General features: G+C 38.8%; 1 protein-coding gene across 1 annotated transcript in view; it reads right to left on the reverse strand.

The window, feature by feature from the left end:
- LOC134541039 (mucin-4-like) overlaps positions 1–23,565 on the reverse strand; it is a 68,902-nt gene that overhangs the window by 32,102 nt on the left and 13,235 nt on the right. The window contains exon 2 of the mRNA XM_063384177.1: positions 6,979–8,488. Within this exon, the coding sequence (XP_063240247.1) occupies positions 6,979–8,473 (1,495 nt within the window). The 5' untranslated portion in view covers positions 8,474–8,488. The remainder of the gene's footprint in view (positions 1–6,978; positions 8,489–23,565) is intronic.

Consider the following 23,565-nt stretch of genomic DNA (forward strand, 5'->3'; position numbering starts at 1 on the left):
ATAAATTCACTACACTAAGGAAGAATGTGCTGCATTACATAAATAATTGTCTAACTCACTTGGTTCGAACTGAAGACTCCATGGCATAAGTACTTTTTCATAAAAATCAAACAAATATATTTTTGTGAACCTGAAATGTTTCCCAAATTTTTAGAATAAAATAAATAGATTTTCACTATGGCAGACGAAGTTCAAAATGGCGAAGTTTTTATATTAAAATTTCATTAACTCTTTTTTTAATTTAATATTTTTCAAGTTAAAATCGAATAGTAATTGTGTATTTCAAGATAGCCCCTAACGAAAGTTGCAACATAATAGAATGGAACAATCGATTCCAAAATGGCGGAATGAACTAGAAAACCAAATGGCAAAATTTCTAAGATTTAAAATTTCAGAATTAAAGATGGTAGAATCCAATATGGCGGAATCCAAGATGGCCACGGGAACAAGGTCAAAGGTCGTCATCTAAGATGGCCACCATGATGTCATAACTAAAGATGGCGGTCGGGGTCATTGACCTGCAGTACACACTACATCCTTAAGCCTGTCCCAGAAAACACATTTCTATACTATTTGGTGCTTTCATTTTCTCGCCATTACTATTATTTTAGGGCTATTTCTGTCACTAACTCCATACCTGTCGTGCATTTGTGGTTCTGTCTTACATATTTTCAACAGATATTCACCAAGTGTTGTATAACAGGTGTAAAGAGTAGCATAAATAATTGTAGATTTTCATTAACCACCTGCCATTGGCTAGGTACATGGCCAATCAGTGAAGCCCTCGCCAGCCATTAGCTCTGCTAGGGGAAAGAGGTTGAACATAAATAAACCCCCTGTTTTCCGTAACCTACTATGTTCGTCGGGGTTGAGTTCGTTATGTTGTTCATGATATCTGTTTATCTTCAAGGTTGTGTTCACAGGATCAGAGCTGGTTGGCGGCCCTGCATGGCCACTGGCGTCATGCGCCGTGTCACACGCCATCCACTGACTAAAGGCATGTCACGCATGCCTGCCGGATTACAAGGGTCGATGCTACCCCCTACCCCTTCCGCACTCCACACATCATCCTGCCTCGGGCTATTATCACTTTTAGCAGCCTGGGAATTCCGGGCTAAAACTGTCCGCCGCGCGGAGTAGCGCGAATGAAGACCACCTTTCTCGATGTTTCGGGCATCGGGTCGGCCCAGGATGACGTAACTCTTCACAACTGCTCTCGTCAGTTCGAGAAGGGTACCACGGGTACTTAAGCAGCGACGCCGGCCTCCGCGGGAGTTCTGAGAGTTCGGAAAGATCCGCGAGCGAAGGGAAGTGCGACATCGGCGAAGAGGGTGAGAGACCCCCTCGAGAGTGGCGCGACGCGGAGTTCAACTGGATCGAGAGAGTGCGACTGAGTGGCGCGAGACTGTGTGTGTGGACAGGCGCGATGTAAGGGGCGAACCACTGTTGAGCCCAGCTCCAGTGAGGAGTGGGAACTGTGGAACTTGACAGACATTGAATGACTTGCGAATAAACATTTTTATGTGTCAGTGATTGGTGATCGGAAATTTTATAGCACAAACATTTATTAGTGTTGTAAATATTAATAATTAATAAAACTGTAATAAAATTTAATTGGGCTATCTCTTACGAACCCAGTTTTCCCCACAAAGGTCGTATCAGTATATTGTCTTCGTTGTCCAGGTTTTATTGTCTACCTGCATTTACTTTTATTGTTGAAACTGTCTTGTCGCTGTTAGCTCACTGTGTTCGTCTATGCTGTTATTATATTTTCATGGCTAAATTCCTTCCAAGAAATTCTTGTACCGTCTGGTATTTCATTTTGAATGTGTTCGTCTGTGCTGTCATTGTTGTGTTGTCCATGATACCTGTTTAGGTACATTGTTGGGTTTATCTGTCTGACATGACTGATTTAGGGTTGTTCTCTGTGGGTTTATGTTTTAATTTTTATTTCTTAGTTTGCGTTCTTGAATTCTTCCCATGAAAAACAGTGAAAAACTGCAATGGCGAACATCCAATAAATTGTATTAAATTTGTAGTTGTTATCAATCGTGCGATATCACGCTTAAAAAATATCTCTTGAAAATATTTGTGACAGAGCAACAAATGCAAGAGGTGTGTAGTGTTTATCAACACAAATAGCTCTTGAATAATAGTAACGGTGAGAAAATAAAATTAAAAAAACATGGCGTGTGAGACTTCTCCTTAAGTGGCGTGAAGAGAACTCAGTTTACTTCATTCATTGTTTTCATATTTCTATTACAAATTGGGTTTGGCGTAGGGATTTATTTTGGCGGATCAACCAATTACATAAATTTATATAAGACTGCAGGCTTCCATGATCATTGTCTTAAAATCTATCTTTGCTTCCAAGGTTGATCCTTGTCGAAGCGATAGTTTTAAGGGCGTTTCGCTTTGTATTGCAGCAGGCATCGTCACGGTTGAGTATCAACTAAGTGTTAGGAGGTGGTCAGGAGTCTTCTTTTTATAGTAAGTATAGGGGGCTTTCTTCCTTCTGAAGATGCCTGATGCAAAGCAGAGCGAAACGTCGGTGTACACTACCACTGCACAGTGGCTTGACATCGAAAGCCAAGATCGCTTATGTCTGTCAAGTTTTAATTTATAGAAAAAATTATCAGATATTAAATAGAAAATGAACCTTTCGTAGAATTAAAAAAGTTAAAGTTTTTATATTTCTAAAAATACATCGGAGACCCAAAGTATTAGTTCATGGAAACAAATAAATCGTGCACGTAAATAAATTTATTACTTAAGAATGTTAATTCTCTAGTCATAAACCATTACAAACGTAACACAGATACAGACATTATGGCTCAGTATCACATTCAATTTTGATATCTGGTTTTTTCGTCATTACTGTTCTTAAGGGCTACGCCTACAATTTTAACTCGTCGTCTCCCTTGCATCTGCTGTTCGTCCAGAAATATTCTCAACAGAAATGAACTTAGTGTAATATCATGGGTGTAAAAAAGTAAAGCAAGTGATGATAATTATGAAGAATTGCGTACCTTTTTACACCCGTTATTTAAGACTAAGTAAATATATGTTGAAAATATTTGTGGCAGAACAATAAATGAAAAAGAGGTAGAAAGTTAAAATTTTAAAAGTAGTTCTTAAAGAGTAATGACAAAAACAAACTAAAATAAATCAACATGACGCGTGAAGCACAGCCTTAAGGATTAGTCCTTACTGTTAATTATTAAGAACTCGGTCGTAAACTGGTCTTAATTATCAATTCCAGCAAAGAATAAAAAAAGAGCGCGTGTAACTCAGTACACATGATAGAAATGAAACTTCTTGGCAAACTTCGACTTGTAAGTATATGTAAGGGGTAAAAGACAGAGAGAAAAAGAGCAAAAAGACAATTTTCTAAATAAACACGAGTAGTATATAATATAATAGTCCCTCCTGAAACTGGAGTCTGAGTGAAGTGCCCGGTGCCAGTCCGCCATCTTAGGTTGTGTCATCATGTGGCCATCTTGGATGAACTTAACCTTGACTTTCAAAAATTGCCAAAAAATCACTCAAAATTTGCCGAAAATTCGCCAAAATTCAACAAAAATTCTAGTTTTTAAGGAAAACATTACTCCAAAAAATATAACAATTTGAAAAAATTCCCGTTTTGAGGGGAAATTTCCAGTTTCAAAAATGTCAACGGCTTGAAAATTCCTTAAAGTAGCTCAAGACTTCTAAAATCAAGCCGCCCTGAGCCTACTTGCGACAAGTTTCTTGTATGAGATTAATTAACTCTCGCTGATAAAATAATGAAAAAATTTATGTAAGTAACTGTTCCAATTTAAAAATCTCAGTTTGCATCTGGCATTAGTCGCAAAAGCTAACATGGACCCTGTTTCGTTGCCTGCACCTGTATCGGAAGGACACATCTGTAGATACTGCAGGAAGGCATTTGTCTTGATGAAGGAACGCTAGACGTCACGAGAAGAATGATTGTCTAAAAACCCACTATGCAAAATGTTAATATGTGATCGGTGTAGCAGGTTGTTTACACGAATTGATAGCTTAAAAAGATGCGGCAGAGCTTGTAAAGCCAAGCCCACTTACGAGATAAGAGGGCATCGATAAAGCCACTACACTAAGGAAGAGTGTGCTGCATGATGTAAATAATTTTCCTTTTCTTGAACATGATTATGTTCATAGCTCTCCTGATCTCGACAAATAACTTAACTTGGAGGATGCTGACGGTTTTTGGAAGGCCGAAACCAATGGAAATATCATCACCGTGAAAAATGAGGATTCATTCAAGCCCTTCTCAAGTAGATACTCCATACTTTGAAAAAATGATGGACACTTCAAAAGGAAGCTTTTAGACGACGAAAAATCTTCAACGTCATCGATTTAAAATTGTTACAGTAACATCTACGACGATGGCGATAGTGACTCTGACAGTGACAAGACCAAACACTGTGATGAAGCACCTAAAGCTGGCAATCCCTGAGACCAAAAAGATGGAAATGGCACGTTAAAATAAATTATTATGATAAAGCTTATGATGGTCACTGGGACGATGACGATGGTGACCTTGAGGCTGGTGTTAAAACAGAAGGCTTCAGATATCTTATAAATAATAAACCTGCATGGATGATGGAAACAGCAACAGTCGTGGGATGATCCTAACATACTGGTCCATCGTCTGAAACTGTTGGTGACGTCGGTTCGTAAAGGAAACTACTTGCACATCGATGAAGTAGCTAAGAACTGAGCTGGTTACATACTATAATCACTCGTTTAATTTGCATGTGAATAATATTGAAAAATAAATCAATTATTTAGATTTCTAAATTTATTGTTTTCTTTCTTGTATTCTGATTTCTTAGTCTGAGTTATCGCGATTGAGTTTTCAATGAACGCACTGCGTGTTCATTGTGTGTTCGGTGTGTACACTGCGTGTCAAGTGTGTGTATTGCACGACCATTGTGTGTTCGATAAATATGTACATTGCATGTTCATTGCGTGTCCAGTGTGTGCTGTGTGACCATCGCGTGTCCAGTGTGTGTATTGGATGTCCATTGTGTGTTTACCGCGAGTTTATTGCGTGTCATTGTGTGTATTGCATGTCAATTGCGCGTAAAGTGTGTGTATTGCGAGTACACTGCATGTCCTTTTCTTTTGTTGAATGTGTGTCGTTTCGTTAAATGTGTGTAGTCAAGTCTGCAGTCTGCTCTGAATATTTACTGGTTCAAAATCTCTTGGTTTTAATAAAATATTTGACAGGGATTCATGGTCCTTTAGTAAGTGTAAAAATATTTTCCATCTGTTGGTCTTATTGCTTGAAATAAATTTTAACGATACTTATGGTTCGATAGTTCAAAGACTTTGTCTTGAATTCTTGAAATATGTTAAATTTGCTATCGAAGAAGAAGGCCTTGTGTTTCAGAGACATTTTGTCTATACGTCTGACATTGTACTTGACCCAGCCTCGTGGTTTGAAGACACTTGGCCTATACGCCCAGCATTGTATTGAACCAAGCACTGTAATCGATCGCATTAATCAAATAATTAATTGCTGATTTTTTTGATGATTTTTGGAATTTTTCCCGAATTTCTAGCTTAATAAATACAGATTTCCAAAATGACGGCCAAGATGGCCGACAAAATGGTGGGCGGTAACTGGAAATAAATAATTACTGCACTCTAGCAGGTGAAAATTAAACTAACATGGTGGTAGCAAACTCTAGTTGACAAATACATGTCGGATCCAAGATGGCGGCATACAACAGATGAAAACAAGTTGGTGGACGTGATTTCATATTAGCTGGCGATATATCTACCTTGGCATTAGTAGTGGGAGGTTAGTTGTTACAGGTCTCAGTGGAGGAAGGATCCATCGCCATTTTGTTTTGCTCTCGCCGAGTTAGAACCATGGACATAATGATTAAAGTGCATTTTTTAAATAAAATATTATTTAAATAATTGTTTATAAATATGAAATTTTTCCCAACTTTTACCGATATTAATTACGAAATTTCAAGATGGTAGACTGGCAGAACATTCTAAAAAAATATTATTAATCATTTTATTCATTTAAAAATTTTCTCAAATTTTTTTGATAATAATTACAGATTTTCAAGATGGCTGCCATAACGAAAAGTGCAATGGTGATGCTTTTACTTTCGAAATGGTGGCAATGGCTTCCTATTTGTCAAAGTCATGACCTCAGCAGCTTAGGGTGGCTTGCTTTTAGAAGTCTTAAACCAATTTTAGGAATTTTCAAGCCATTGACATTTTTGAAGACTAAAATGGGAAATGTTCCCTCAAAACAGTAATTTTTTCCTCAAAATTAGGAAATTTTTAATTTTCCGATTTTTTATATTCGTTGGAGATACTTTTTTCTAATGGTTGGACATTTGGGCGAATAAAGTGAATTATTGGCAAATTTTGAGTCATTTTTGGAAAATTTTGAAGGTCAAGGTCAAGGCTCAAGGTCATCCAAGATGGCCGAGCATAACATCACAATCCAAGATGGCGTACCGGCACTTGGCTCCTCACCCCGACTCGAGTTTCAGGAGGAACTATTATATACTACTAACACGAATTAACAAAATTATTACTCACTTCAGAATAAGCTCAAACCCTGTTGTGTTGCCCTCTGCCAAAATACTCCCTTACTAGATGCCATTAAGTCGGGGTGGCGTCAGGCGCATGTGTGTCCCTACCGCCGCGACCCGCATATCCCTGCAGCATGGCAGGGTTAAACCTGAGCCGCAACACCACCATGTGAAGCCCGCTTAAGATAACAGGGCCCGACGAGTTCTCTGCACTGTCCTTAACTTATTCTCCGCCCTTTTCGCGTCAGAAACAAATGTTTCACGAACACTTTTCATTAAAATTCGGCCTTGAAATTATACTCCCATCGTGCCCAAAGAAGTTTCACTTCAAGAATGTAAAACATTGTTGAGATGTAACTGTAATTTGAAAGGTGTGAGTATGATTCATTACCATCTGCCTCTCTCTGACTGCTGCTGGGGAGAGCGGTCCCAGGCCCATCAGCCTGCTCGGCCGTGGGGGGGATGTCGCTCGGGTAGCTGCTGGTCGCCGAGGGCTGCTGTCTCACCGTGGACTCCTCCGTGTGGCCAGTGACGTGTGTGGCTGGCTTGGTCCTCGCCAGGGCTTCCACGTGGCTCTTGGTCGGTCCGGTGTCACTGTCCCTGCTCAGTCCATCCTCACCACTGCTGGGAGACACGCCCTGTGTGTGATCAGAGTAGTTCCTGCTGGTCACCGAGGGCTGCTGTCTCACCGTGGACTCCTCCGTGTGGCCAGTGACGTGTGTGGCTGGCTTGGTCCTCGCCAGGGCTTCCACGTAGCTCTTGGTCGGTCCTGTGTCACTGTCCCTGCTCGGACCATCCTCACCACTGCTGGGAGACACGGCCTGTGTGTGATCAGAGTAGTTCCTGCTGGTCGCCGAGGGCTGCTGTCTCACCGTGGACTCCTCCGTGTGGCCAGTGACGTGTGTGGCTAGCTTGGTCCTCGCCAGGGCTTCCACGTAGCTCTTGGTCGGTCCGGTGTCACTGTCCCTGCTCAGTCCATCCTCACCACTGCTGGGAGACACGGCCTGTGTGTGATCAGAGTAGTTCCTGCTGGTCACCGAGGGCTGCTGTCTCACCGTGGACTCCTCCGTGTGGCCAGTGACGTGTGTGGCTAGCTTGGTCCTCGCCAGGGCTTCCACGTGGCTCTTGGTCGGTCCGGTGTCACTGTCCCTGCTCGGACCATCCTCACCACTGCTGGGAGACACAGTCTGCATGAGATCAGAGTAGCTCCTGCTGGTCACCGACACTTGGTCGTCGCTGATGACGTCAACGGGCCGTGGAGTGCTCGACGTCACGAAGGTAACTCGCGTGCTTTGGTTCTCGGCGGAAACTACGGCTCTGAGATCGCCGATCGGAGTTGAATCATTGAATCTGGCCATAAATTGGGTGTTGTTGGGTTGGCCTTTCGACCCGCCATTAGTACCGTCAACCTCCTGATCAGAGGTTCCTGACGTTGCATGGTCGCTACCTTCAAGTGCATCATGATTATAATCGATAGCCTGCAAAGATTGTGTCGTCATACTGGCATTTGTCGGGACCATTTGGTTTGCAAATGTGGGTGAAGTTGGTGCTTTCTGATGGCCAGTGTCTGTGGTATTCCCATTACTGTCTGCGACAACGGTACCCTTGATTTTTCCTCGTGCTTCCAAGACGTAGGTAGAAGGTGTAGCGTTCGCCAACATTAGCGTATTTTCAATTGTTGGTTTCAATGGGTCGTTGTCTGAATCTTTCAAGTCCACCGAAGTAGCTCCTTGGCTCATGCCGGAAAGCTCTTGGCCACCGTGTTCCATTGCGGGAGCGTAGCTTCCAGTCAGCGACATCTGTCGAGTGTTGTTGCTCAGAGGAACACTGTCACTTAAATGATACATGATTAGCAGCAGGCCTTTGATTGTGATGGAAATGAACATACTGATGGACGGCACCTGAAAATAAATAAACAAATTTCCTGCAATACAAAAAGTAGCAAGATAAACACTAAATACATTTAGAAGTATGTTCCTTCGACCTTGAATATCTTATAGCCAGTAACTACTAAGTTCTTTACCATAATTTATACCTGATCTGAGTGAAACAACATAACCTTTTCTTGCAAAATTTGAAAACGAATGTTGTTATGATCGATTGCATTTTGCAGTGTAATAGTTAATCTGCTAATCACATTTACAATTAGGTATTTAAAAGTTTTCCTTTTCGGGAGCTTATGAGTATTCTTTATTACAAATGTAGTGGTAATTATAAGTCACAAGCTCTTTAAGACTCTTTTAGAAATAATATTAAAATAATTTTTGATATTGTTTTTTTAAAACCTTACAGTTAGGTCATTTGAATTTCATAACATGTAAGTGATGACTGTAAAAATAAAATGAATTTAAAATATATGTGAGGTTACATCTTTAATAAGGTTTTTAACTAACATTTTATGTTATTCCACTCATATGTTATCCCAAAATAAAATTATAAAATGTTGGTAAAATTTAATTTATAGTGATATCATGATTTATTACAGTGCCTTTTTTGATAAGTAACTAATTTATATTTATATTGATAAGTTATCAAACAGGTAATGATTAATTTATAAACTGCATTTGTAATACTGCATAGTAATCATATGAACTCACTGATGTGAGTGCAAAAGTATATTGCACTCAGTAATTTTACAACTAAAAAGTATATACACTGTTACTGCCCTTGAGTGGTTAGTAGATGTATTTGGTTCGTATGAGGACAGGGGAGGGGGGAGGGGGATTCGGGGATTATGTCACTTCCTTCGACCATGCACACACGAAAAAGTGTCCCGTTATGTTCATCAGCCATGTACGCACGAAAAAATGTCCCGTTACAGTAGTTGGAAATGGGGGGTTCAAGCACAGGCGGAGGATCGAGGATCCGACCTTGACCTTGAACCTTGACCTTGAAATTTGACCTTGACCTTTAACATTGACCTTGAACATTGACCTTGAAATTTGACATTGACCTTTGACCTTGACCTTGAAATTTGACCTTGACCTTTAGCATTGACCTTGACATTTGACCTTGACCTTGAAATTTGGCCCTGACATTGAAATTTGACCCTGACCTTAAGCCTTGCGACTCTCGATGTTGCCAGCCTCTTGGATGACGTCATCTAATCCGTATGCTAATCCATGCTAATCTATGCCAATCTATGCTAATCCATGCCAATCTATGCTAATCCGTATGCCAATCTATGCTAATACATCCGCCATTTGGTTTTCTAGAAAAAAACCTACGCATCGAACACCCCACTCCTCTACATTACGAATAAACCATCTAGCATCCCGCTCCTCTGTTACAATGACATCGTCATCAAACATCCCACTCATCACTGTTACAATTTTTCGTTACACTGCATTCTTTAAAATAATTTATTATAAAAAAAATATATATATATACCATCGTCTGCCAGAGGCAGCCATCTTATTTAGTCGAGACCACCATCTTGATTTCAGCTGATGGTATCATCAAGTGTAGGTTTTTAAAGTACGCTAGTGTATGTAAGGTCGAGTTCCTATCCCGTACCAGCATTATTATGACCCTTATAGTCAAAAATCCACAAAATCCACAGTCATTTTGCTGTTGTAACCACCATGTTTTCTTATAGGTTTTAACTAAAATATATGTTATCAATACCATCGTTGTGGATGCGATAGTTAAAGTAATGATAATTTAAAAAAAACCTTTATTACTACATCTTAGTGGACCAGAAATTTTTTCAGAGACCTAACTCACAAGTAATATTCTCTTCTCATGTTTGCATACTCGTATTTAAAAAGCTGCATGGAAGCAGATATTTTTATTGTCTGCTTATAATTACATTTTACCATTCTCTAAGACATTTATAAGTATCAGAACATAAACTGAAACAGAAACTATACAACAAAAATAAACTATACACCAAAAAATTGAAACTTTACAACAAAATGAAAACTATAAAACAAAAAATGGAAACTATACAACGAATAGAAACAGAAACCAAACTACCAAACTATTTAAAAAAAAAAAACTATTTACAGAAAAAAAAAAATTATTCGTCGTCTCCGATATAGCCGTGGGGGACCGTGCGGATGCCGTCTTCACAGATTAAACGTTTGTCATCCTCCCATGTTATGGCTATCTTATTGCTGTATTCGCTATACAGTACATGCTTTCTCGACCGTATGGCTCTAACACCTACCCTCCTTGTGCGATGGTCTCGCAGGGCATCCAGGTAATCACCGAATGTGATGTGGTTTTTGACCACTCAACGCTGGATGCCCTTAGCCTTCTTCTCGACCTTGCCACCGCACCTGTATGCATAGAGTTTGGCCCGCAGACTGACAAACTCGCTCATTACTTCTCCCCCACATTCATCTTTGAATTTGCCAACAACTTTCTTGTTGATGGGGGAGAAGCATGGGTGGTCAGGAGGGTAGCAGCTGGTGTCGAATTCAGACATGAACTTAGGGTCGGCTCTTAGATCATGGTAGAAGTCCTGTGTCTGAATCTCATACACAAAGCTGTCTGTATCCATATATGCCAGATGAATATTTTCCTGGTATTTCGGTTTCATATTATTATAGTGGAAGTCGTACATGAGTGTTTTTGATAGATCAAGTACTGCGAGTCCGGCATAGATCGGCTTGTCGAAAACGATGGTCTCATGGTTCAGGTGGACAAGACTCAAGTTTGGCTCATACATCGTGCGGTCCTTGAAGGACGGACGGCACACCAACTTCTTAAATCTCTTCTCAGAACACACCAACTCCATTTTGAGCCTCCGCCTCTTGTTTTCCATCAGTTTGCCAAATGTCGAGTTCACAGCGAGCTTGAAGAACTCCTTCTCGAACTCGTTGGCTGCTGCTTTGCGCTTGTTGGTGTTCAGCCGAATATAGGGCTCCAACCATGCCGACTGCTCAAACTGAAGAACTTTATGTATACTTATGATTTTTAGACCATGCGATACTGCTTGCTGTAGGTTTTTGTAGTGAACGATGTAGTGCTCTTTATTTTCCAGCGTTGTCATCAGCTTTGATTGCTTTGAGCCGGGCGGACACTGATTTACGGGAAGAAATGGCAGGTCTTTGTGACTTTCGTGGAGTTCGAGAGGGTACTCCACATCACACTCGATAATGTAGCCTGTGGGTGAATTTTCCGGAATAGACATGACATCAATTGATGTGTCTGTCCATTGGAAATGACGAATGGGGAGCGGCAGAGACATCGCCCACCCGTACAAGTTGTTTGCATCAATGTACTCCAGGAATGTGGATGGCTTGGAAGCATCATGTGTTTCTGGTACGTATGCGTTATTGGCTATGCAATGACGTTTAATGCTTTGCGCTACACCACCACGAATACCAGCCTCCACAAACATATACATGTCATAATCTGTGAGTAGCTCTAGCTGTACACCTGTGGTTCGAAGCATCGCGTCGAAAGCGAACCCAGGACAAGAAATGTAGTGAGACGGATCTAAACTATATGTTTCCAAGCAAAGACTGCGGAAATTCTCGAATACGTCCGCCAAAATCAGAACATCCGTCTTCAGGTACAAGTCAGCGTACTCCCCTAAGGTAGCACACTGAAACTTGTCCCAGACATTTTGTGCGTGAGCGTAATCCGCCTCGGAAATACCAGAATCAGTCAGAATATTAAAGAACTCATCGATGGATGGAAGACTAGTATCGTCTAGTCGAGCAAAAGAATCAACGAAGTCGTAGGGGAAGACTCCCTTGCGGGTAACCAACTCCAACTCATCAGGAGCGAAAAACTCAGCAGTACTTATAAACTTGTCTGCAGGCAAGAACTCGGCGAGCGAAGCAAGACCCCGACTCATAAAACGGAATGTATCGACAAACTGAATGCTGAACTTATCATGTATTTTTTTGGAAAAAGTTATCAGCTTCTCCTCTGAATTCGGAATGATGAAGATGTCTTTACTATCATACCCCAACTTCCTGATAATGAAGTTCTGGTCGTATGCCAGGTTGTGGAAGAACACAATCAACTTTTTTGGTCTGCGCCTGAGAAGGTTGCAGTCATTACATGCAGACCCAATAAATTCGCCGGTGAAGTGATTGTGGTCACGAACTTTCTTTGCAGCCCCTCCAAACTTTCCCCCACAGTAGCAACAACACCTTGCTTGCAGAAAAGCAGTGTTCTGTGCATGTGTGAGCGGAGTCATAGGAACAGACGTAGAAAAGATTTTCTCGACATCCTGACCGATTTCGACAATGCGAGAAATGAATTTATCTTCTGCATCACACCCCCTGTATACTTCAGGCTGTGAAGGAAGTGAAGAAGTGAGGTGTGCAGGAATGACTGTATTATCTGCTTTCACGTAAATGCAGTAGCTGTATGCCTTATGCTTTTGGTACTGCAGCGTACATGACTCATCAGGATTCGGGTGACACGTATGGATTTTCTCCAGAATAGCTTCAAAGTCGCAATATACCACGATGGGCATCTTATCAGCATGATGGAAGTTTTTGAACTTCAGAACAGGAGGCAAGCCATTTTGATCGAGCGATGGCATTTCCATCCTAACAGCAGCATGCTGTTTGCAGAACTCACTGTGTTTTGCCAAACACTGAAGACCAGTGAGCCCACTAACCCTTTCCCGATCATCATAATGCTTGAAGCATCTTTTACAGACATGAATAGCATCATGATGTGAAGTGATTTGGGACCGAACCAGGGCAGAAAAATTAGTGATGTAGGTGAAATGGGACGAATTGTCATTAACCAAGAGCAGAAGATCGAAATGATGTTCTTTTTCTTCAGGAGCGACTCGTGCAGGTACAATGTTCTGGTTCTCATCGATACTGTAGAGGTTGATTGAGACTCCAGGGTTCTGTTTTTCGAACAGAGGTATTTGCCGGATTGTAGTAGGAAACTCGATGTTGTTGAAGTTGAATTTCTCTTCCAAGTCATGGTAACGCTGGTTCACACGTTCAGGATGCTCACCTTCCACATACTTGACCAGGATCGCCCACTTAAAGCACATGTGGTCTTCAAGATTTTGCGGATTTATCACTGCGTATTTGTCTTTGATGCATGTAGGTAATTCGATGTAGGAGCTTGCACGGAGTGGATCGAGCTTGTTTATTCGTAGTTGAAGTCGCTTAACGGCCGACAAAGTCCATCCGGACCCCTTTCCCAAGTAGTCTTCCTCCTCCTTGCAGATCTTAGAGATGGACACAGTAACTGCCTCCTCCACCTCATGAACTGTGTAGAAGGGAACATTCATGGTTTTGAAGGCCCTCTTGTCTTCACTGGCATCTACTGGTTTTTCGTAGTCGCACTCGAGTACGATATTGAATTTGAGAGGTCCGTTCTCTTCAATCTCCTCCACAAGTTGGTTTATTATTTTGTTCTTGATGGAGTCCATGTACGTACAAATGTCCTTGGCAGTACTTGACGTATTAACAGCAATGTAAGTCTTCAAATTACCCTTGAATCCTACTTCAGCGGTGATGAAGCCATGGGTATTGACCAAACCCGCGCCGGTCACCACCTTTGTTCGGCTGGTCGATGGTTTAGGCAGTACTGCAGGCTTAACTGCTGCCATCCTCTGCTTCTTTGTCGGAGGCGGAGCAGGCCCCTTGCACACCTTGATGTGGGCTTTCAATTTGTCAGCCCTGACGAACTCCTTGGCACAGTTGTCACAGGTATGTGCTATGCGGTTAGGGTTGAGACCACAAGCAGACTTCTCATGACGTCTGGCATCATTAGCATAGGTGAAGGTCTTGTAGCAGAAGCTACACCGGGTGCCTGATGTCGTGGCGACAGCTCCAGTGCATGATACAAGGTGCTGCTGCATCTTGTCGCTGCGTGCGACCATCTTGCCACACAGATGACACTGCTGGAAGTCACGCTGCATGTTGTCAGCACACTGACGTTCGTGACGGTAGCGGTTGTGGGCCAGCAAAAACACGGCAGGACAGAAACGGCATTTCTGCACGGTAGATGCCATCAGAACAATCGGTAGTCCGGTCTCAACGTACAGAACACGTGAAGGCAGCTCGATGTACGGAGAACTATAACAGAAGAATTAAGAATACAATGTAGCTAGCCATTACACGAAAACAAACATAACCTCAAAACTCTAGCCCTCAAGCTTACTAACCTAAACTCTTAGCAATGTTACTAAATATAAAAGTTGCAAAAATAACCTCAAAACTCTAGCCCTCAAGCTTACTAACCTAAACTGCTAGCAATGTAACTAAATAAAAGAATTATAAACATAACATCAAAACTCTAGCCCTCACAGCTTACTAACCGAAACTGTTAGCAATGTTACAAAATAAAAATAGTTACACACATACCCTCAAAGCTGTTTCTTCATGTACAGTCCTAAAAAATGGTAGAATATTTAAAGTAGGCCTACCGATACAAGTTAAAGCTGAAAAAATATTCAATGTTAACTATAAATTATTGATTACATAACCTCAAAACTACTCTAATGCACAACCTAAAAATGCTATATTATTTAAAGTACTGTTAAATGTTTAAGCTGAACAATTCCTGGTTATCCACACATATGTGTACAAAGAAAAAAAAACTAGCTATCTGATAACCTACGAAAAAGCTGAGAAACATAAAAATATTAACGAAACATATAGCATACCTCAGAAAACGATGAAGTGGAGCTGCAGAAGATGATGTAGCGTTGGTGGTAGGAATCGTGGTAGCAGCGAAACTCACTCACGAACTAACTCACTCAAACTCTAAGAGCACACTGAAGCTCCGACAGCTAATCCCGACCTTTTGTAGCCTCGGAACTCCTTTTTCAGTGTAGCCAATAGGAACAGAGTATTTCTGTTGTATCCACCAATAGGAACGTAGTACGTGGAAGGGTAGGAATGTGGGGGAGTACCATTGTCTTCGGAAAAACCCAGCATGACTCGAGCACAGGTCGTATCAGGTCTGTGAGGGGTGGGTGGGATAGAAATTTAACCCTGTAGCATATGTATTCCGATCTTCACACCACTTTATTTTAGAGTATGATGGGTGTATTCATACTGTTTATAAAGCTATGTTATTATGTAGCATGCAGGATGTATACTTGGTGTTCGCAAGAGAAGTAAGGATTCGATATGTCTCAAGAGCAAGAAAATGAAATTTATGTTGTCCTCGTAACATGCTACCATTTCTTACATGTAACAAATTAGCGAATTTTAATCGAGTGTCATCATTATTTTCATTTGTTTGACCTAACCATAATTCCCAGCACTTAACCAGTCACATGTAGAAATAATCTGGTTATGGTGGATTATTACCCCAGAATTCACTGAAAAATGCTATGTGAGAATCAATTTTATTTCTAAAATAAGGTTACATTCGTCAGTTCAAGAGTGAACATTATGGAGGATGTATACTTGGTGTTCACAAGAGAAGTAAGGATTCGATAGGACTCAAGAGAAAACCATCAAATTATTGTCAGGTAAAAAGCAGAAGCACACGAAAAAAAATTCTGACACAGTAAAGTTGAAGCAAATGAAGAAATCCATCGAAATTTCACATGAAAAAATAGAAGCACTCAGAGAAAACCATCAGGGATGATGTCGTTTATAAACATCATAAATTATCAATTTTTAAAAAAATTCCAAACTTAATCCTGCTTAAGGCCGGGCTTCAACCAAATTCACTCCGGCCGCGGTATAGGCATTTACATGCAAAACAAATTCCCGCGCGATTTCCACAATTTTTGTGATAACGGCGTCAAACAAAAACCATGTTGTAGATTTTGAAGACCTTAACAGCGCTATAGCTTTAAAGGTTTTAATTTTTTATTTCAAGATGGTGATATCATGTGATATAATATTCAAAGTATCATATTTTTCAGGCTATTCATTTAATCGCTTAAACGGCTGTACTGGAACCTTGACTGAGTTGAATTCTTTAAAAAAGTCAGCGGGGCTGATACTCTATCTTTAAAAACAAAGTCACAGGATGATTATTTGTAATGGAAACATTTGAGGCCGCGAGGCCCAGCACGTGGTTGTTGACGAGGGGCGGCAGGGGGGGAGAGGATGACGCGCGAGGTGGCGGAGACAGGCTGCCATGTTGCCAGCTCCTTCCTGGAAGGTCACCCACCCCTCGCGACTGTGAGCCAGGGAGATGGACATGCCTTGCGCGCGGGGTAGTGACAGTTCTGCATTTACAACTTCACTGGTTAGTGTTCAACTCTTTACAGGACAGCAAATAAAAACAAAAACTGATAGCATGATGGTCATTTATTAAAAACAGTATAAATTGTGCTCGCGCAGTTCATCTTCACAAATTAAATTTGTTCATTATTTTAAATAGCTTTTTCTGTGGTTGTTTTTTCTTATATAATTTAGGAGGATTTTATGTCACACTGTTATGCACACCGACGCTTCATCGAAACAATCCTGTCTAAACCAAATGTTTATTAAAAATTTTAACTTCACATTTATTATGACACAGATCTCAAATTCCTATCTGAATATCTACACATACTTCTCCTGAAATGTTTCTGAAGACGCACAAACTATTACATTATGAAGGTTTGCTTCAAACATTGATATTATTGGTAGACCTGAGTAGATAAAAAAAAATATAGCGACTCACATTCTGTCAATTAGAACTTTTTGTAATAATTTTTTTTATGGCGTTCAGGCCCGTGGTTAGTTGCGCCCTCGGCTACCTTGCATGAGGGTAAGGGATGGGGAAAGGTGTTTGGCGCCAGCGTCTCACCGAGGTCACTCATTCTCTCTTTTTTAGAATTAGTGTGACGCTCGACTACGTATGACTTATTCAACGAAATGTATCAAGTCTTGTTACGCAGTGTGCGATTATCGGCAGCACAAAATGTCTCAAGAAACGGCCACAATTATCAAAGCGAAAGAAATCCACAAAAAAGAAAATGCTTCTGGCACGTACTGCTAAAAATAAAAAGTATGTACATGTGTTATATATATTATACATACACGGATATGAGACATTTATATGTGACCTACTGTAAAACTTTTAAAATAATATTGAAAACTGAATCCTGGAAATTAATTTTTAACATTTGTAAGAGTTGATAATTATATTTGCTCTAAAAACATTTCAAACGAATTTAACGTTTCCTTTTATGCGTAAAAATAAGCCTATAGTTTGAAAATTGATTAATGATACATTACACTGGTGTGCTAGTGACAATGTTACCGTAAAATTGCGGATGCATGCGGGACTATTTTGATTTTATATGCATCTATAAATACCATTTTTATTAGGATGCAATTTTGTCTATGATTTTTTGTAATCTTTACTGTCAATTTTACTTGCTGGCACTTATTTTCAGCGACAATAGATTATAAAACAGAAACTGAGAAAACAATCCAGAAATACTTCTGTAAAATATGCTTTATGTTATTCCATTTTTAAATTTTACCATGAATAAATTATTTTATACGTCTATGTAAAACAAACATTTTGTTAAAAATTTTAATTTAATGTAAAAAACAATTTACGTTAAAAGTAGAAATAAATTAGAATTTCTGAGTTTCGGTGACGCCTTTGCCCACTCACCGATGGACTGCCATTGTGATTATACACACGTCTTATATTTACTATAATGTGACTGAAAAACGTTGTATAATTAACGTTTATTTTTATTTAATAGTAATGAATAGTATTATAAATGTATATTATTGTCATGTTATAATTGCATGTCTGACATCTAACAGGTGCACAAGTTAGTATATTTAGGAGTATTATTTCTGTGACAAAATATCTTATGTAATTAATGTTGATTACATCGAATCACTGCAAGTCACTTTTGGAGAAAGAACTAATATCGTGAAACGAACAAAAATGCTAGCTGATTGTGAGCTAAGGCACAAAATGAGACGTGTGCGGTTAAGTCAGTAATTTCGGCGTTGTTTGTCGCCGGAAAGAATCTATGTCCTGTTCAAATCATGTTAAACAGTTACCTACTTTACACGCCCACGTTTTCGACACTGGCAATGGAGTACGGTGGTTGCAATGAGCATATTGCCATTCAGAGGTTTCAAGCACAAACCGGATTAGTTGTACAGAAGTGTGGTTTATTTTTGGATCTCTAAAACGGATATGTCAGTGCTAGCCCTGACGGACTTGACCAAGGGCTATAAGAAACTGCAATAAGAAAAAAAAAGTTTTTTCCACGTGTGAATGAAACGGAAGTTTAATTCTTAAACATTCACACCTTTATTTTTATGAGTTGCAAGGGACTTTAAACATACATAGCGCGAATACTGTTACTTCATGGTAATGTCTGTTGTTCGTCAGAATTTACAAGTAGAAAGAGTAGAAAGAGATGAGCTCATGCGGGAAACAGAAATGTTGCCGAAACTGACTAGATTTTATCGTAGGTGTTTTCTGCCTGAGATATTGGTGCCAAATCAAGGCATAGGCAGAGCCATTAGAGAACCAGACTACATTTTGGAAGCTGAAAGAAGCTTGGCAGAGAAACAGCAATCAAGACGTCAAAAAATGACCCGGAAAAAGCAAGGGATAAATGAATGTAAATATAATTGAAGTAAGATATTTTTTTTCTTTAAAACTCTAGACGATTGCCATAAAATGTTCTGTTGTGTTCAAATTTGTTCTAAAATCGAAAACATTAAGTTAAACGAAAGAAAAAAAAATTATTTGGAAGTAACTTTACATGAGTTTTTATAAGGTTATAATTTTATCTGAAGTTTATATTTTAATTCTGTGGAGAACCTTTTAAAATATTGTTTACAATGAATTCCTAAGAACTGATTATAGTTGTTTATTTTGATTATAGTTATTTATTTGTTTTGTATGTTGTAGTAATATAGTGTCTTTTGGTCTCTATGCTGATATAAACTGTGTTTCTACTATCAGTTATGGCCTATGGTATTTCTTCTCATTTTTCTATTTTGTATGATATATTATACTGAATGAGTTAATGTCACTATTATTTTGAATTCTTTGTAAAATATGAAATATAAAACATGATTTTCAAACCTAATGTATTTTCATTAACTGTGGTTCACATTTCGTAACAACTTAAGAATTGGTCATTCTACGTAATAACTATTTGTAGTACCGGTAAATGTAATAATTAATACACGGTTACCATTAGTTGTACAATCATTAGCATTAAACATTATGGCAGAGGGTACATACATTTTTTAAAGAAAAGTTAATCTAATATTGTGTTAATTCTGATTTAGACACATTTTTCACAATACCAATTTTTTGAGCATTGTCATAGCCACATCCTCTGATAAGATCCTTCATAAAGATTAACTCATATCGATGCATTTACTGATCAATAAAGAAAAATATTTGTAAAATTTACAGCTTTGAAACGTATGGAACCGTATTTATGTTTCAAAAATACATAAAACATTTCTTGTAATTATTTTGATACACTCTCAGCTGATATTAATTGCCTGAAAATAATTTTTAAAAATCAACGCAAACAACTTTAATTAGTATGTAATACTTTAGCTGTGAAGTTATATGTGAATGAAAATTATTCAAATTCTGGCAGGTTTCATTAATGTTTTATTATTATGAGCGTTTTTTTTCTTGCAGCAATTGAATATTAAAAACGTTAATCAGTTTCAGCTAAGAATGCCCTACACTTAACTGAAATTAATGATAAAAACATATAAATACGTTAATATGTAGTTCTTACTAACTTATAATAACAAACTTCTTTATCTTGGAGAGATCTCAGTTTCGCAAAAAACTTCGTTTTCAAAGTAAAGTTATATTTCAATGACACATACAAACACACACGCATATATATATATGTATATATATGTGTGTGTGTGTGTATATATATATATATATAAATAATTATTTTTCATGCATTAAGCACAATTTTACTCTACTGAAAATCTCTGTGTGTATTAATAAATGCTGATTGATCATTATTTGCTTGGTAATGGGAAACTAGAAGGAAATATATATTTTTTAATGAGGTTTGGATGGACACTTCTAGAAAATTGAGAAAATGACAAAGTGAATACGAACCTTCGTACACACGTACTGATTTCACGTTACTTCTATGTAGGGACTCGGAAATTTCGTGAATTAATCTGGAATCAGGATAGAATTAAATGTCTTACATGTGCTCAACCCATGTTTGCTTTTCCTTTGGCTGATTTCTTATTCTAGTTGATCAGCACTACCTGATTTACTTTTTTTTCCTCCTAGTTGGGAATCGCAGAGGGGTAGCCAATAACTATCGCCCAAAAATGAACTCAGTGGAACAGTATAAATGTTTTCATACTAGCTTGCGACAAAATGAATGCGCGAAATTTACCTATCTCTATTTATAGGCCTATACAGACTGATAATACTGGCTGTGATTCGATTCGCCAGTAGTATAGGAATGTATGTCCGGGCACAGGCGCCAGGTGCCGGTGCCGGGTCAGTGACCGACCGACCTCTGACGTCACGGCGGCCATCTTGGACTCAAAAATTCCTTACAATTCCTCAAAAATGACTCAAAATGACTCAAAATTTCCCGTTTTCCAGGGAAAAATTCCCGTCTCGAGGGAAACAATTACCGTTTTTAGATCTTAAAAATACCAGCGGCTAGAAATATCCATATTGAGGCTTAAGAATCCATGTCTACAGCTTCCGATAAGCCTCTGACGTCATAATTTAATATGTCATCATGTAATATGACGTCACAGTTGCAATTCCCGTTACAGCAGCCATCTTGAAAATCATTATTTATTATCCTATTTTAATGAAAAAATTAAATAAATAATAAAAAAGCTATACTTATAAAAAAATTAATTTTTTTCATTAAAATCGGATAATAAATAATGATTTTCAAGATGGCTGCCATAACGTAAATTGCAACGGTGACGTCATATTACATGATGACATATTCAATGATGACTTCAGAGGCTTATCGGAAGCTGTAGACATAGATGCTTAAGCCTCAATATTGATATTTCTAGCCACTGGTATTTTTAAGGTCTAAAAACGGTAAATTTTCCCTCAAGACGGGAATTTTTTCCCTGAAAAACGGGAAATTTTTTAGAAATGTTGAGTCATTTTTGAGGAATGTTGAGTCATTTTGAGGAACTTTTGAGTCCAAGATGGCCGCCGTGACGTCAGAGGTCGGTCGGTCATTGACCTGGCACCGGCACCAGCGCCTGGCGCCTGTGCCCGGACATACAATTCTATACTTCTTTCGCCTCTTTTTACTTTTCCGTCCCTGTTTCAGGTAAAAGGTCTAACAGATTTGGTAACCAACCTTGTTTTGTCTAATCTGGTCATTTGTCAGTCTGCATTTGCTTGTAGGTCTTGTCCGCACTGGCCTGTAGATCATAAAAGACAAACTATAAAAATTCCCATGTTCACATATTATATAGTTCGTTAGGAACGCTGCATCTGCAAAGTTGTTGACAGCTCAAGCATAACTTTACCGTGGTTACAGCCAATATATGACTGAAACACTGTTGATTCTTATACTGGAAAGCTTAGGCAGTACTCTGTAATTTTTTTTCAATCAAACTGAAATATTCATGCACACAAAATTACAGATATTTGTAAATCTGTACATTTGCACGAAAGCAAATCGCTGCAAATGTGGGATTGTATTATTGCCCGAGCATTTATTCTTTGGGTTGTCCCAGTACCTGAATTAGTTCAAGTTATTTATAAACTTTTCCCTGTATAGCTTTCCACGACTAAATGCGCACACACAAAAGCACAATAAGCAATTATGAAGTCCAATTGCTAAATATTATTACATTTTCCAAGGGTTAAAAAATTTACTCTTGTACACAAAAGTCGAAATATAATATTATATTGCAATATTCGTAAGCGCGACAGTAAATATCCAGCTTTGTTTCGAAAAACGCAAATCATAAATTCAAAAATAACCATAACAATGTTTTGTAGAATTTTACTATATTTCTCTTGTAATATTACGAAATATTTCTTGGCAATCGATTTCTAAAGGAATTTTGTGTAAATGTCCAAAAACATTTTTTTTCTGTGTAAGGAATACTACATTTAATTATAATAAATTATTTTTATACTACTAATTAACAGATTACTTCAGTTTACATGTTTTCAAGCTAAGAACACATATCCATGAACGATACGAAGTACTTGATTTACCTATTGTACTTGCACTTGGCAATTCTTTTATAAACTTAAGTTTTAATACATACTTGTATTAGGTCCTCATTTTTTACATTTCGTTACATTGCCAATGTGTAGCAACTATATGTCTGTATGTACATCGTATTTTATTTCTTACGAAATATTTGTGTCTTAAAATAAATAAATATATTTCAAGAAACGCATCTCACTACTGTTAAATTTTTTAATAAATGACAAATTGTTTAATAAAATGAAAATAGTCCTGCCCTATAACTCGAATATATATATATAATTATGTTTATATATATATTGAAATATGTTTATATATATAAACATAATTCAAACCTTTGGTCACAAGTTTAATATTCGCATACATTATGTGGATAAGTTAAAATATTTTAAATTAAAAAAAAATAGGTTTGTTCATAAAATGAAATGTGTGTGTAGGAAAACCCGCCAGAGTGACGGGGCTTATGTTATTGGACGTGTAAGTGCACGTCATCCTTGAACATGACATGCAAAAGATTTCAGTTTAACTGACCATTGGTTGTAGGATTATAATTTTAAAAACGTTATCAATGTCGTATTATCAGAATTCATCTCCAAAAAAATCCTGCTCTATATGATGCCCAATGAAGATTCCTGCTGTCCCGGGCTTCTAGTGCTGAAACTCTGCTGGGTGGGTGTGCCTCGCCTAACCGTCCGCCCCTAGCTAGGCACGCGGCTGTTCTCCTCAATGGGACACAGAGCTGGCAACACCGGATGAACACGTGATCCCGCCGGCGCCCCCCTTCCTCCCTTCTGCTCACTCGCTGCCACGGTCTTATCTCTGTCTGCGATCTCTCGCTCTCAGCTCCACCCCAGCACTATCTGGTGACCGTGATTCACAACCGCGACC

The sequence above is a fragment of the Bacillus rossius genome, chromosome 18 (assembly GCF_032445375.1).
Source record: "Bacillus rossius redtenbacheri isolate Brsri chromosome 18, Brsri_v3, whole genome shotgun sequence".
NCBI classification, from domain to species: Eukaryota; Metazoa; Arthropoda; class Insecta; order Phasmatodea; family Bacillidae; genus Bacillus; species Bacillus rossius.